The sequence below is a fragment of the Pholcus phalangioides genome, unplaced genomic scaffold (genome assembly GCF_987345545.1).
Source record: "Pholcus phalangioides strain wild (caught in Gottingen) unplaced genomic scaffold, Ppha-v1.0 ptg000005l_1, whole genome shotgun sequence".
NCBI lineage: Eukaryota > Metazoa > Arthropoda > Arachnida > Araneae > Pholcidae > Pholcus > Pholcus phalangioides.
The window spans coordinates 4,762,229-4,778,755 of NW_028301598.1; the positions used below are offsets into that span (position 1 = coordinate 4,762,229).

At 34.5% G+C, this 16,527-nt stretch overlaps 1 protein-coding gene across 2 annotated transcripts in view; it reads left to right on the top strand.

Annotated features, from left to right (window-relative positions):
* The first annotated feature begins 4,748 nt into the window (after window positions 1-4,748).
* The window catches only part of LOC149085771 (protein argonaute-2-like), a 43,602-nt gene continuing 31,823 nt past the window's right edge, over window positions 4,749-16,527 (top strand). The window contains exon 1 of one of the 2 annotated variants that reach the window (XM_089232173.1): window positions 4,749-5,004. In XM_089232173.1, coding sequence (XP_089088299.1) covers window positions 4,989-5,004 — 16 coding nt within the window. In that variant the 5' untranslated portion in view covers window positions 4,749-4,988. Of the gene's footprint in view, window positions 5,005-13,484; window positions 13,679-16,527 lie in introns of those variants that run through there. The other variant, XM_089232171.1, reaches the window with a different exon arrangement.

The window sequence follows — 16,527 nt, forward strand, 5'->3', positions numbered from 1 at the left end:
AAAAAAATTCTAAATGAGTCTAGTATGTGTTATAAATATAGTCTGACCCCGATGTATTGATAACAAATTTTACGATCGTACCCCGATATAATGATGCAATACATGTACGAATTATCATGTATACTATAACATATACTAGGGTTTATCATGTTTGCCAAAGAGATGCGCTTTAGTATTACGCATAATCGCCGGTAAAAGTGATACATTTTTAGTACTTATTAAATTAATACCAACGACGCTTGGGTGCTATGCGTAATCACCGGTAAAAGTGATTAATTGAGGGAAATATATCAACTTTACCGAGGACGCTTTGATAAATTTAGCGATATTTATCAAACTTAACAAAATTCTCGGCGATTATGCATAACAACCGGTCATTATCGGACTTATCACATTCACCGTAACATATATACCATACCAAATTTACCACCCACATTGAAAAATTTGTTGAAAAAAGGGAAAAAAATCCACGCATTGAAAAAGAACGTCGTGGGCCCCCGGGCCAAGTGATTTTTCCGAGGCCCTACTTGGCAAATTTCGCGAAAATTTCAACCACATTTTTGTTAAGCCCATTCCTCTCTTGAGGCCCATCCCCGGGCCGTGCCCGGGTGAGCCATTACCTCCTAGATACATCTAGATCAGCGGTTCTCAACCTTTTTTGACTCACGGAGCCCTTTTCAGTAAAAGAAATTCTATGGCCCATTTTTAATTATCCATTAAAGTTACTGGTTTATTTTTACTATTTAAAAATATTTATAATAATTATTATTTTTTAATTTCACTGTTTTTTTTATTTTCCTCGAGCGGCCGCGGAGCCCCTGAAGAGTGCACAAGGAGCCCCAAGGGCTCAGCGGAGCACCGGTTGAGAACCGCTGATCTAGATGTATCTCTAGGAGGTAATGGGTGAGCCCATGTAAGACGGCACTGATATGACGGAAAAGAAAACAGATGGTCCATTGTTATCATTTCGCTATCTACATTAGGTCCCATTCATCATTTTCCATCTTTCTCATAATAATAGAGAACGTCACGCTCGTACAACGAACAATGTCAATAGCAGCGAAATACGGATGTTCTCTACAAACATAAGAATTTGTGAATGAATTAAGTATTTCATCTTTTATTTCCAGGTAAGTTCAATGACATTAGCGTTCAAGTCGGCTATAAGTTAATGTATTCTAATCTCAGAAACATCGCCTCGTTTTACTGAAAACGATCAATTTCGGATATAAGATAATTTATTTCAATGTACGATAATAATCGTAGGTACCCAACAATTTAAATCTTACCAACAAGAAGTCATTTAGTGGTATTGAATTTTTGACCTACGTCCTGTATTTTTGTCGTATTTTTTGCATTTCCGTTTCTTTAAATTGCCTCTGCAGTAAATGTCCTTAATTTATGGACCCCGACCGAAGGATGGACCACTGTGACTTCGTAAACAATGAAGAACAATTCCTAAACTAATGAAACACAAATATAAAATTACTCAAAAACAAATCTAAAATTATTGAAAAACAAATCTAAAAATAATGAAAAATAAATCTAAAACTAATGAAAAGCCAAACTGAAATTATTGAAAAAAAAATCTAAAACTAATGAAAAAAAATCTAAAACCAATGAAAAACAAATCTGAAACTAATGAAAAATAAATATGAAATTGATGAAAGACAAATCTAAAGCTAATTAAGAACAAATCTAAAACTAATTAAGAACAAATCTAAAACCAATGAAAAACGAATCTAAAACTAATTAAGAACAAATCTAAAACCAATGAAAAACGAATCTAAAACTAATGAAAACGAATCTAAAACTAATGAAAACGAATCTAAAACTAATGAAAACCAATCTAAAACTAATGAAAACGAATCTAAAACTAATGAAAACGAATCTAAAACTAATGAAAAGCAAATCTAAAACTAATGAAAAACAAACTACTTCTGAAAAAAATGTCAGAATTGTTAGAAAATACAGCCGACGCTAGTTATCGACAATCCGTCCAAAAATTAAGTAATATCACGTCATCGTTATATCAAAAGTAAACCACATAGGATAGTCGTTATACGAAGACTTTTAGAACTTATTCTATGCACTGGTCGTTGTGTGTGTGTGTACGTGGGGGGGGGGGGGCGCAAGCACGGGGTGGTGAATTCGAGGAAAGAGAAGTGAAGAAAATTTAGACTAGAATAGGAAAAGGGCGGCAAAATTCGTGTAGCCCCCAGGCGGGCGGCCAATAAATCCCCCCTCCCGTTGGCAGACTGCATTTGGGCTCGCGGACCGGATTTTGTGCACCCCTGACTCAGGGCTGCCTTTACCAGGCGCGGGGCCCGTCGCGAAAATAATAGCGAGGCCAGAGGCGTCTTGATAATTCGTGTAGCCCCCAGGCGGGCGGCCAATAAATCCCCCCTCCCGTTGGCAGACTGCATTTGGGCTCGCGGACCGGATTTTGTGCACCCCTGACTCAGGGCTGCCTTTACCAGGCGCGGGGCCCGTCGCGAAAATAATAGCGAGGCCAGAGGCGTCTTGATAATTTCGGGGCCCCCCTTAGTTCGAATTTTATGCCAAAGAAAGAGTTCACTGGATCATAAATCACTATCAATATTTGTATTTGATTCGTTTATTCCTTTTATCAATAAGCAAAATCGATGCATAAACAGTGGCGGATTTATAGGGGGGCCTAGCGGGCGAAAGCCCATGGCGGCAAGTTTGAGGAATGAGTGGCCAAAAAAATTAGTAGAATGGGAGAAGGGTGGGAAAATTTGTATAACCCTAAATAAATCCGCTTCTACCGAGACAGTAACGGACTAAATCAGTCAGTGACCAACAAGTGACTTGGAGAGTTTTCAAGCACGTAAGTGAGCAAAAGAGTGACTTCGAACGTGAGAAAGCTTGTGAATGACCAAAATAGTGACCTGGAGAGTTTTTAAGCACGTGAGTGAGCAAAAGATTGGACTTAGAGCGTGAGAAAGCGGGTGTAAAACATATGAATGTCCAAAAAAAAAGACATAGAGCATGTGTAAAACTGTAAATGATTGATTTAAAAGAGTGATTTAGAACGCGAGCAAGCATATGAATGAACAAAAAGAGTGACTTACAGAGGGAAGGACCAGGCCACAGTGAGGGACCTAGAGCGTGTGAAAGCATGTGAATGCCAAAAAAAAAAAAAAAAACCTTTAGTGAACATATAAATTGTAGATGATCAAAACAGTGCAAGGAACCATGTCAGTGATCAACCAAAAGCGTGATCTAGAGCGTGTGTGAGCATGTGAATGTCTAAAAGAGTGACTTAAGATATCCGACTACGTTGAAAACGTCATTTTGGAAGAAAATATGGATTTCCATTTTTTTTATTTTTTATAGAAGCCCTATTTGTTGTGATTCCAAAACAGGCCTTGATTTGTTTATATGATGCTTAGAATCAAAGTTACGTTCACTTTCGTGTTGCGTTTTTACATACAAGTAATACGCGAATAAAGATTTTAAACGTGTTTTACGAAGAATGAATGCTATTTTTGACATTTTACTTGACTTTGTGACATGATTTGTGAAAATTGATACATTGCATCCTTACGAAATTTTAATGTGATATTTTGCGATACATTTTTGAGGTTACGAACCAAAATCTAAGGTCTATCACATATATTTTTTTGAATTACAGTGTTTTATAGACAAAATGTAGGATGAAGTTTCAAAAAATGCACACGTACTTAAACATATTTTGATGTAACTTATGAACATGTCATGCAATCCTTTAAATTTCGGTTCATAACCTACAACATTACTTGCTAAATGCACTGTGAAAATCACAAAACATTTCATTAATAAAATTTTTTGCAATCGTGTTTCGAATATCCCATGAATTTTGCCTAAAATTTGACATAAAAACGACTTTTTCATAGAAAATATGATAGATAGACCAAAATTTGTCACTGTTTTCACCATTTCGAGACACTTTCTATCAAAAAATGTATTTAAAGTTCACTCCAGAACCATTTTAAAGAAAAGTGACAAGAAAGGTAGTCGGATACCTTAAGACAGTTTGTGAGCATGGGAGTCATAGGTGGAGATAGACTTGAAAGTCTGGGGGGGACACACGATGATTGCTGGGAGGCATTACGATGATGATGCCAATTCATATATATACGCAAATACATTACATCAGTAGGTTTTACCTTAGTAGCAGGTAGGCTACTACATCAGTAGGCTTGCCCCCCCCCCCCCAGTATCTCCACCCATGATGGGAGTGACGAAAAGAGTGACTTTTATAGACGCAGGTGTACTCACAGGAGAGACCAAGCGGGTTATAGAAGCACAGAGGAAGCGTATCCGAGGAAAGAGTAGTCAAGAAAATTAGACCATAATGCAGGCATCTTCAACCCGTTGCTCGCGAGCACCTCGGTACTCCCCAGAAGTACCCAGAGTGCTCGTGTCCGATTTCGTGCTCGCGAGCGATTGATCAACGTTCCAATCAAACACCTTGCACAAATTGCATTCAAGGATTGAAATCAATCCTGATTTCATGCATTCGTATTTCAAACCTGCCGTAAGGGTGCTCTTCTTTTTTTATGATGGGTATAGGCAGTGCTCGCGACTGGAAAAAAGAGTGAAGAACTCGGCTATAATGGGAGAAGGGCGACGTAAACCATAAATGCGCCTCTGTGCGTAAACGTGATTGGCTATTAGCTAATCTAATCTACGGGAAAAAGAAAATGTTCTTCTGATAACAATAACACACTTCCGTTTTTTCGAAGAAGACATGAAACGTCGGTTTTTATCATCTGAAGAGACAGATAAGAAATAATCCCGATGTCTGAACAGCTGTCGTCTTTTTTCTAAAGTTTTAGTTCAAGTTTCAACAAACATGATTCATGCACGATATTTCCACATAAAAACTGCTCACGAACGAACGAACGCCAACATTTCAAGCCCAGAACAGTTCGTGAAGAGTTATTAAACAACACTCACTGTACGCATAATTATCATCCGACATGTACAGAGGCAGAGGTATTATTATGTTTTCATCATTAATTATATATCAATGAAATATCACAATGCGAATTATTATCGTTGCAACTTTTTTCCTTTCCGTGATTATCATGCTTCAACATGTTTACGTTACGGTGAATGTGATAAATCCGGTAATTATGCATATTCGCCGGGCATTTTGGTAAGTTTGATTAATTATTCTCTAAATTAGTCGCTTTTACCGGTGATTATGCAGAGTACTCAAGCGTCTTTGATATTAATTCAATAAGTATTAAAGTTATAATTTTTACTGGTAATTATGCAGAGAACTAAAGCGTCGTTGGTAAATTATTCTTAATTAATCATTTTTACTGGAGATTAGGGGCCGTTCAAGTATTACGTAAGCAAATTTTTAGCCATTTTTGACCCCCTCCCCCCCTTGTCAGCAAAATTTCGTCATCAGCTCTGCCCCTCTGAATCCTAACGCATATTTTCATAAAGGGTGGTTGATGACGTAAGCATTATTCAAACCCCCCTCCCCTCTTGTCACTAAAAGTCAGCAAATCGGAAACCCCTCCCCCCCCCCCATCGATGATGACGTAATACTTGAACGGCCCCTTATGCATAGTACCCAATCGTTGGTAAGTTTTATAAATTATTCTAAATTAATCACTTTCACCGGCGATTATGCATAGCACCCAAACGTCATCGGTAAACTTGATAAATTATTGTAAATTAATTCCTTTTACCGGCGATTATGGGTAGCACTCAAGCGACGTTGGTAAATTTGATAATTTATTATAAATTAATTCCTTTTACCCGAGATTATGCATAGTACTCAATCGTTAGTAACTTTTATAAACTATTATAAATTAATCACTTTTACCGGTGATTATGCATAGTACCCAAGCGTTGTTGGGAAATTTGCTAAATGTCGCTGCTAAATTAATTACTTTTGCCGGCGGTTATACATATAGTACCCAATCGTCATTGGTAAATTTGATAAATGATTCTAAATTAATTACTTTCACTGGCGATTATGCAAAATTATGCGAAATAATTCCGAGCAGAAATAATTCGGTTTAAACAGCTGCTTTTTTTAGTTTTAGTTCCAGTTTGGACAAACATGATATTTCTACGTAATTCGATAAATTATTCTAAATTAATCACGCTTGTTGGTGATTATGCGTAATACCCAAGCGTCTCTCTATGGTAAACACGATAAGTCGTATTATATGATATACTATAAATGATAATTCATGCATATATTGTATCATTACATTGGGAGTACGGTCGTAAATTTTGTTATCAATGGGGCCAGCACACACGCAAGATTCATTTGAATTTTTTTTTCATATTTATTAATTACACTAGGGTATAATGCATAATCACCGATGGAGGCGATACATTAAAAGTATTTATCAAATTTACCAATGACACTTGGGTTATTACGCATAATCGCTGGTAAGAATGATAATGTTTTCCAGTATTTATCAAATTTACCAACGATTCTTCGGTATTATGCATATCTGCCGGTAAAAGTGATAAATTTATCAAACTTTATTGGTAAGTAGACATAATGACCGATTTATCACACTTACCGTAGCATTTATATCGAATGAAGAGAAGATATTGTGTCACATTAATAATAATAACAGTAAAATCAACTATTTATTCATATTTATAACAATATTATAATTGAAATTAATGCTTGATTCATATCTTTATGGGGAGAAATAGTGCTTTTAGCATATTTTTCAAATGGTAAAACTTGATTTAAAGGAAATGTCAAAATTTAACACCGATTAAAATTACTTTTTTAAGACTGAAATTATTATTAAAATTAATTAATTGCATAATTCTTATGAAATAAAAGTATATTTTGTGCTAACATTTAAATTATAGAAAATATATATGAATCCTAGAACTATAATACTGTGTATAAAAATTTATATTTAAATATAAATTTGTTTAGAAGTTAAGAGAAGCAGTTTGTTTTCTACTTTGTTATCGGAGAAATCGTTTTTTAGTTAAAATATTGTTAAAAAAATCGTTTTTTAATTAAAATATTGTTAAAAAAATCGTTTTTTAGTTAAAATATTGTTTAAAAATCATTTTTAGTAAAAGTACTCTTAAAAAAGATCGTTTGCTTACTAGTATCAGAGCCGCCCTTAGGGGTGTGTGACAGGTGCGGTCGCACTGGGCCCCCACGTTTTTTGGGAAGGGGGGGGGGGTCACACGTACGGTAATAGGAGTAAAAAGATATATAGTTTATCTGTCTCTCTCTCTCGCTCTCTCCCTCACACACGCACACACAACAAGGGTTTTGAGCTTCAACTATGCAATTATTATTTTTATTAATTACTATCTTTAATACCCGGCGCAGCCCGGGCTTTCCTTGAATTACTGGGAGGATCGGAAAAGTGACAAACCAAAGGAATGAACATATACATAATACCGGCAGCATTAAAGGAGTGACAAACCATTGTGAAGGCATATAAGCTTGTCTGAAACGCATTGCTAGGGAACCACGGCAACCAAAGTAAATATTATGAAAGTGATTGTTGAGGCCCAGGAACCATTGTTGCCACTGTAACAGATTTTTGCCCATTTCGGGCATTTGCCCAGCTCTGATCTGACGAACTTTTAAAGCAGCCTATCGTTCAATTCGGGTCCTGTTTGGTATATAAGCAAAATTTTGCGACGATAGATCTAAAATTGTACATTTGTATAGAGAACATACACAAACACACAGAAAATTAATTTTATATATACAGATTTGTTCATATATTCTGAATTTTTACATCAATTCTGGAATTATTTTCTTCATAAATTCTGAATTTCTAGGAATCCTAGAAAGTGATTTTCGTCATTAATTCTAGAATTATTTCTTTCATAAAATTTAAATTTTTGTCATTTCTGAAATTATTTCTTTCAAAAATTCTGAAATTCTATGAATTGTAGAATAATTGTTGTCATCAATTCTGTAGTTATTTCTTCCATTAATACTGGTTTTTTGTGATTTCTAGAATAATCTCTTTCATAAATTCTGAACTTTCGTCAAAATTCTGTAATTACTTCTTTCATAAATTCTGAATTTCTATGAATTCTGGAATAATTTTTGTCATCAATTCTGGAATTATTCCAGAATAATTCCAGAATATTATTAACTAATACTGGATTTTTGTCATTTCCAGGATGAGAATTTTCTCATCCCTTTCATAAATTCTGAATTTTCGTCAAAAAATTCTGGAATTATTTCTTTCAATAATTTTTCTAATTTTTAATTAATCAATTATAAATTTGTATAATTTGTTTTAAAATAATTTATTTCCGTAGGCCTTAATTATTTTTGTGGAGTTTCGGAATTATTTTCTTACATCAACTAGAAACTTTTTTTCCGTTCTGAGTTTTCATCAATTCCAAATTTTCATTAACATTGATTTATATATTTAATTGTGTTGATATTTTTTTCCGTATGGATGTATTTCGGCATTTCTGTAAATTCGGTAATATTGTATGAATTTATGGATCCGATTCCCCTCTTCCACAGAATATATAAAATCTGGCGCCGAAACCCTAAAATTGTTAAAATGCCTCTGGTCCCCTGGACGCACCGGGGCCGCGCATCTGTTAAAGGCTGCCTTGACTAGAATACTGCCGATAACAACGTGTTATCGTTGTGGTATACTTGAAGTATTTGTTGAAATATAACCGTTCTTCAGCTAATATATTATTGAAAAAAAACCATTTGTTAGCTAAAATGTTACCCAAAAAGTCATTTGTTAGCTGAAATATTGTTTATAAAAACTCATTTGTCGGCTAAAATATTGTTTTAAAAAGTCGTTTGCTAAATTGAATACTGTCAGAAAAAATCGTGTTGAGACTGAACGATTGTTGAAATAAATCGTGTTAACTGAAGTTTTATTGAAATAAGTCAAGTTAGCTGAAATATTGTTCAAAAATCGTTTGCTAAATTGAATGCTGTCGGAAAAAAATCGTGTCTGCTGAAGTATTGTTGAAAAAAAAAAATCTCGTTACTTGAAGTATTGTTGAAATTAATCGTTTTTTATCTGATACATTGTTGAAAAACTAATTTTTTAGACAAACTATCGTTGAAACAAAAAAATATTTTTAGCTAAAATATCATTTAAAAAATCGTTTGCTGACTTGAATACTGTCAGTAAAAAATAGTGTTGGCTGAAATATTGCTGAAATAAATCGTTTTTCAGCTGATTCATTGTTGAAATAAAATCGTTTTCAGCTATATATTATTGAAATTAAACGATTTTCAGCTGATATATTGTATAAAATATTATTTGTTTGCAAAAGACTAGTGGAAAAATCGTTTATATTACTAATTGTTATTATTTAAAAAATCGTTTCTTAGATAACACGTTGGAGAAATCACATATATATATGATACGGGGGTGATATAGAAAAGATGAGAAAAACTTTAAGAGGTAGTAGCACACACAAAAACAAACAAAAAATGTATTTATATATTTTTTAATTTTATTTTAATTTAATTTTTAAAAAATATTTTTTTTGTGTGTGTGCCGCCACCGCTTGAAGTTTTTCCCGTCTTTTCTGAATCACCCCGTATACGTATGTATATAGCTAAAATAATGTTGAAGAAATCGTTTGTTATTCAGTGTATTGTTGAAAAATAGCCACATTTGATGTGTTGTTGAAATTAATTATTTGTTAGCTAACACATTGGAAAAATCGCTCATCAGTTAAAATATTTTTGAAGAAAGTCACATAAATACTGTAAAAAAATCGTTTTAGCAAATGCATTGTTGAAGTGAATTGTTTAGCACCTCCTAATACACATTGTGAAAAAAAAATCATTTAACTGATAATTGTTGGAACTAATCATTTGTTAGCTAATATATTGTTGAAAAAAATCGATTCAGCTAATGTATTGTTGAAGTTATGATCGTTTGTTAGGTAATGTGTTGTTGGAATTAATCGTTTGTTAGCTAATATTTTATTGAAATTAATCATCAGTTAACACATTGATACGGCTATTGAAATTTAGCTTTTAGTCCATTGAAATGGCTTAAAAGCTAAAATATTGGTGAAAAAATCATTCGCTAGTACCGTAAAAAAAAAAATCTTGTTGGCTAATGTGTTGTCGAAATCACAATCGTTTGCTAACTGAACTATTATTTCAAAAATACGTTTGTTTGCTAACATATTACTGGAAAAGAAAGCTTCTTAGCAAAAACTCTGTAAATTTTTTTTTTGACAACTATAGCATTGTTGAGGAAAAATCGTTTGTTAGCTTAGATCATAGTTTCCCAAACTTTTTGTTCCATCGCCCCTTTCTTCAGAGAAATTTTTCTCTCATCGCCCCCCCCCCCTCAACTCAAGGGAACCCATAGGATCCTATGTTATACCCGTGGCTTCTATCGCCCCCTTGGACCTTTCCATCACCCACCGGGGGCGATATTGCCCACTTTGGGAAACACTGGCTTAGATGATGATTGAAGCCAATCATTTTCTAATTTTCAGTGCAAAAGTTTTAACCATGCAAATTGATTAATTATTTTGACGTAATAATATTATCAACGAGACTTGCTTCAATTCTTAACCAAATCAAGAATTTATTTTCCTGACTTATGAATTATAATATGATAATTATGACACTCTATACTAATTATATATATACATATATATATATATATGACACATATTTGTCAGGTCATATAGGCCTACCTTTTTTTTTGGAGAATTACATCTTAATCCATTGTAAATTGCAGTAGCGCTAATTTCCTTGTCGTTATCCATTTATGAGCAGTACATATATAGCGATAGCCGGCAACTTTAAGGACTTTTAACAATTTGTTCTGCTATAATTAGCAATTAATTACCCATGGCAATGTTTTCGGCTATAATTGGCAGTTTGACAGTGTTTTCGGCTATAATTGGCAGTTTGACAGTGTTCTCGGCAATTATTTTGAGAAATTTTTTTGACATAATTGGCAACGTTACTTACCTTTGAAAGTTTTTTGCCTATAATTGACAACTTTGCATGCCTTTGAGAATTTATTTTTTTACAATTAGCAATTTTACTTGACTTTGAGAATTTATTTTTTTACAATTAGTAACTTTACTTGACTTTGAGAATTTATTTTTGCCTATTATTGCCAACTTTACTTGCATTTGACAACTGTTTTACCTGTAATCGTTAATTTTACTTGCATTTAAAAATTTTGGGGCCCATAATTGACAACTTTACTAGCTTTTCACACGTTTTTTTTGCCTATAGCTGGGCCAGAAGTGTCTTGATAATTTCGGGGTCCCCTTTAGACCGAATTTTATGCCAAAGAAAGTGTTCACTGGATCATAAATCACTATCAATATATTTGATTCGTTTATTCCGTTTATCAATAAGCAAAATCGATGCATAAACAGTGGCGTATTTATGGTGGGGGGCTTAGCGGGCTAGCGGCCCAGGGCTCAGTAATTTCTTTAAAAACATTTCTTTGGCAACACTAATTTTTAATACAGCAATTTTTTTTATGGCAATGGTTTTCGTCAGGAAACACTCTTATAGTGGCAATAATTTCTTTAAAATCAATTTCAGTATATTGTCAGAAAATTTATTTTCGCGTTTTAATTTTTATTTCTCTGCAATTCATGATGAAATTTTGAGAATATTTTTAGAAAAATTTCCGGTTTTTTTTTTCAAGCCGAGCACAACTCAGGTCTATCGTCATGGGCAATTTACTACCTAGTGAGTTGTGCCGGAAGTGTAAGCATGTGTACCTAACAGTCTAAGTGCGTATCTAGTGTTGTGTATGATTTTTAGTGCTGCCATATCTATATCTCAGAAGTGAAGTGTAATGACTGAATATTTGTACTGTTTGTAGGACTGTTGCTCTCTGTGGCGAGACTTTTTAACGGGGAGATCGGCTCGCATTCGCGCTTCGAAGTTGGGAACCACTATATTTTCAGAATTTCAACTTTTTCTTACAGAAATTAATTAAATTTTCAAAATTAATTAAGATTCATATTGAACGAGAAGGTAGTTTCGAAATTGATGAAAATAATTTTTTAATTCATTTTTTTGCATTAAATCTCAGCGTAAATAAAAGCCGCAAATTATATAGGGCTCCCTGTTAGACATGAAGTCCTGGGCCCTGTTCCCCCCCCCCCTTCCGCGTTAAGACGTATCCCTGTGAATCCAAACACCGAATATCAATGACATGTTGGCCTTCAGGCTTCATGAAGAAATATATTTTCAGCATGCAGTGTCTGAAAATTCAATAATTTTGCTCTAATGACAACAACAATACTCTTAAAACATGCTCTAACGATAATAATTAAGAGATACTAACCCCCGGCCCGGCAAACAGAGTTCGCCATATAATGATAATAATTAGTTTTCAACAAGTTAAATGCTAATCATTGTCATTAGAGCATGTTACAAGGACATTGTTGAAAACTGATGATAATAATTAGTTTTGAACAATGCCCTTGTAACATGCTCTAATGACAATAATTAGCTTTTAACAATGCTCTTGTACCCTGTTCTCATTGTAATAATAAATTTTCAACAATACCCTAATGATAATAATTACTTTCAACAATCCTCTAATGACAATAATTCCTTTTCATCAATGCTCTGATCTAAGGGTCCATACAGGTATTACGCCGGCAGATTTTTAGCATTTTTGATCCTCCCCCTCAACAAAACTCTGGCCCCTTCCCCTGTGAGCAAAAATTAGTCAGCTCTTTCCCCCAACCTCCTGACGCAGATTGGGATAAAAGACGTGCGAGGGAGGAAGGTGAAACCAGTTCCCCCAATGCCCCCCCCCCTCGCACGATCAAAAAACATTTGCTATAAATAGCACACACATATACTTTGTATTTTAATATAACCAATTTCTGTGTCAGTTTCAATGCTATTTGAAGGCAAAGAACTAAAAATCTCTCTTTAAGAGATTAATTGTGACCCACCCCTAAGCTTTCTGGGTCCTCCGCGCCCAAGGTCGTTCCTGCGTGCACTTCTGTAATCATCATTGAACCCCCCCCCCCCCAACAAAAGTTAGCAAATCCGAAATCCTTCCATGCTGATGTAATACCTGAATGGAATTGTAACTCATGACACACACACAATTCTTTTTCAACAATGCTCTAATGATCTTTCAGTGAAGTACTGACAAAAATGTCCCGTATTTTCAGTTTCAAATTATGGCGACACCACATCATCGATACGTGTTTTTCAAAACCAATGAATTTTTGATGAAATAGTAAAGTAAACTTTGTTTGTGTGGAAAGGGGGGGGGGGAGGAGAATGAGAATTTCTCCAGCAAAAAAATTACGAAAGAGAATATGCGAAATTTGTGGGGGGGGGGGGGTAACAAAAACAAATGACTGGACGTATGGTCATTGGATACACATGGTGAGTTTTAGTTTTGATCCATGGCAACGTAACTTCCCGTTGGAACGTGTGACGTCACACATTCCTACATTCTGACGTCACGAGTAAGCAAGGGGAGAAAAATGACTACCTGCGTCATTGATTGTTGACGAAATATTGTTTTGTTTCCGTCTGTGAGTTGAAAGGCTGTGTTTTGTACTGTCATGACACTTACTTGAGCTACATTGCAACAATTATCATTAGCCTATTATTTTTTCAACAATATAAAGTCGCCTAAACAATAAAAGATGGCAAAGGAAAAATTACAAGGACCGAAAGGTAATTATTCAATCCAATACTGTTTTTAAACATGAGATGGTCGAGCATCGTGATAAATTCACTCTATTTTACGTATCGTCATTTTTGAAAAATAACAATGATATTCTGTGTTAACGATGCATTGTTGAAAAATATCCGTTTTGTGTGAGAAGTGATTTAAAAAATTAGATATAATGATATTCATTGAATTACCTCATTTACATGGACCTCATTTATTTGGCGTTGATTAGCGTTTCGCCATCTTATATGCAACAATTAATTGATTATTTACAATTTATATACTTGCTTTTATACTCAATCTTACTCTGATGCATTAGTTATTCGATTGTTTTGTACAATGCATGCATGCATTAATTGTTTGCATTGTTCATTGTTTTTTTACTGTATTAAGACAGCTACATATTATGACAACAATCCCTCACAACTCCTAGTGATTTGATAACTAATTTTAACAATGCATCGGTGAAAATATTTGTTTTGAAATTTTCATATCCATGATGTGTTTGTGAATAACTTACGTCAATTTTTTTAGTTATAGTTATACTTTTCAACAATATTTTTTGATCACAATAACATTAATATTAATGTATACACAGGCAATAATTCCTTCAAACAATGCTTTTAGGGGCAATAATTCCTTTCAAACTATGCTTTTAGGAGCGATAATTTCTTAAAACAATTGTTTTAGGAGCAATAATTCCTTCGGACAATGGTTTTAGGAGCAATAATTCTTTCGAACAATGCTTTTAGGGGCAACCATTCCTTCGAACAATGCTTTTGGTCACAATAAGAAATAAGCTTTGTTATTGTTTTTGTAAGTTTTACTATTATTCTTTTACAAAGATATAAGTTAGAGACAATGTATTTTTCTTTTCAACAATGATTTGACCTTGAGTAACAATTTCTTCATAAAAATAGCTTCACTGACAACAATCTTATTAATATTTATTATGTGCTATTGCTTTCCTTCAAAAGTAACTAGTGACCAAATTTTTCTAACAATGGTTTTAGTGACAATAATTATAGTTTCAGAAACTTTAAAGAGATATTGTTCAGTAAAATAAAAACTAACTTTTATTATTGTTTATTATACGTTTTAATATTATTGTAAGAGGGAAAAAAAGTGATAATTCTTTTTTAACAAATGTTTTTGGTGTGAAAATTTCTTCTAAGAATTTGTGACAATATCTTTTAACAATGTTTTAGTGAGAATAATTCCTTTTAACAATGCTTTTAGGGGTGAAATTCCCTTTCCTAACTTTTTTAAACCGACGCAAACTCCAATGCACAATGCTTTTAAAGCAAAAATGAATATTTTCAACAATCTTTTAACAGACAATAACTTTTTTTATAACAATTCTTTTCGTTTAATAAATATTTATTTCAACGATGATTTTACTGAAAATTACTCTTTCCAGCAATACTTTATAGGAAAAGAAAAATGTTTCATTCAAATTGTGATCTCCTTAACAATAGTTCACAAAAATATTAGCCCTCCCCGTTTCCGGTTAAATCCAGACTTCCACTTCCTTATCTCTATTCAGTGATTTCCGCTTTTTACCTCTGCCGAAATGTCTGAAACAATTTGGCAGACCGCTTGTGTCCCGTATTATGGGACATGCCTGTAATTTTCGTTGTAACGATTTTGGGTCCGTTCGAGTATTACGGCAGAAAATTTTTACCCATTTTGGACCCCCACCCCCGCCATACCTTTACATGTTATTCTAATAAATTCCTGTTGATTTCGATGCTATTTAAAGGGTAAGAACTCAAAATTTCTTTCTAAGAAATTCATTGCCACCCATCCTATAAGCCATTTATGCTATACCCATAGCCCGAGGACCAAATGTGGCCTGTCCCCCCTGAAACCTAATTTTGTAAAAATGAACTAAGCGGCGCATTTACATTTCAGATCATTCAAGTAGGCCCTTGCCACATTCACAGATCGCTTGAGTGACCCGCGACACAGTTCCAGAACGCTTAAGCGGTCAGTGGCACATTTAGAGATCTATTGAGCGACATGTGGCACAGTTATAGAGCACTTAAGCGGTATCCAGTAACCAGTGCAGTTCTACATCAGTCAAGTTACCAGCAGCACATTCCCATATTACTTAATTTTTACGGCGGCATATTTACGGATCACTTGCGTGACGTGTGGAACAGTTCCAGAGTACTTAAGCAGCCGGCGACAGATTTCCAGATCACTTCAGGGACCCGCAGAACATTTAGGAATCACAAAGTTAGGAATCAAAGTTAATTCAGGTGCCCACAAACCTTGGGAAAGGTTTTTCTCGTTTATTTGGACACACCGAGTAAGATGCCATTAAGAATATTCCATACCTTTATGAAGGGTGGTTGATGACGTAAGCATCATTCAACCCCCCTCCTTGTCATGAAAATTTAGTGAACCTGAAACCCCCTCCCCATTGATGCTGACGTAATATTTGAATGCTAACCCCTTTTTTTTATACGAGCGACTTAGGTTTTCTGAACATTGTTCAGCGGTGGTCAAAAAAAGCGAATAGAATGCTTGGTCTCATTTTCAAAAAGGTCTCTTCGCGTTCTCCTAAAGTCATTCTTCCACTTTTTTGAGGCTTAGTTCGTCTTGGACTGGAGTATGCTGTAAGGTTTTGGAGACCATACCTACAGAGGGACATAGACTTGGTTGAAGGGGTGCAGAGAAGAGCTACGCGTGTCCTTATTGGCACACAGGGCTTGAGTTATGAAAAGAGACTTCATTTTTTGAATATGTTTACATTGGATGAACGCAGGTGTCGAGGAGATATGATCGAACTATTCAAAATTTTCAATGGGATGGATAGGATGGACCATGAACTTTTAGTACACCG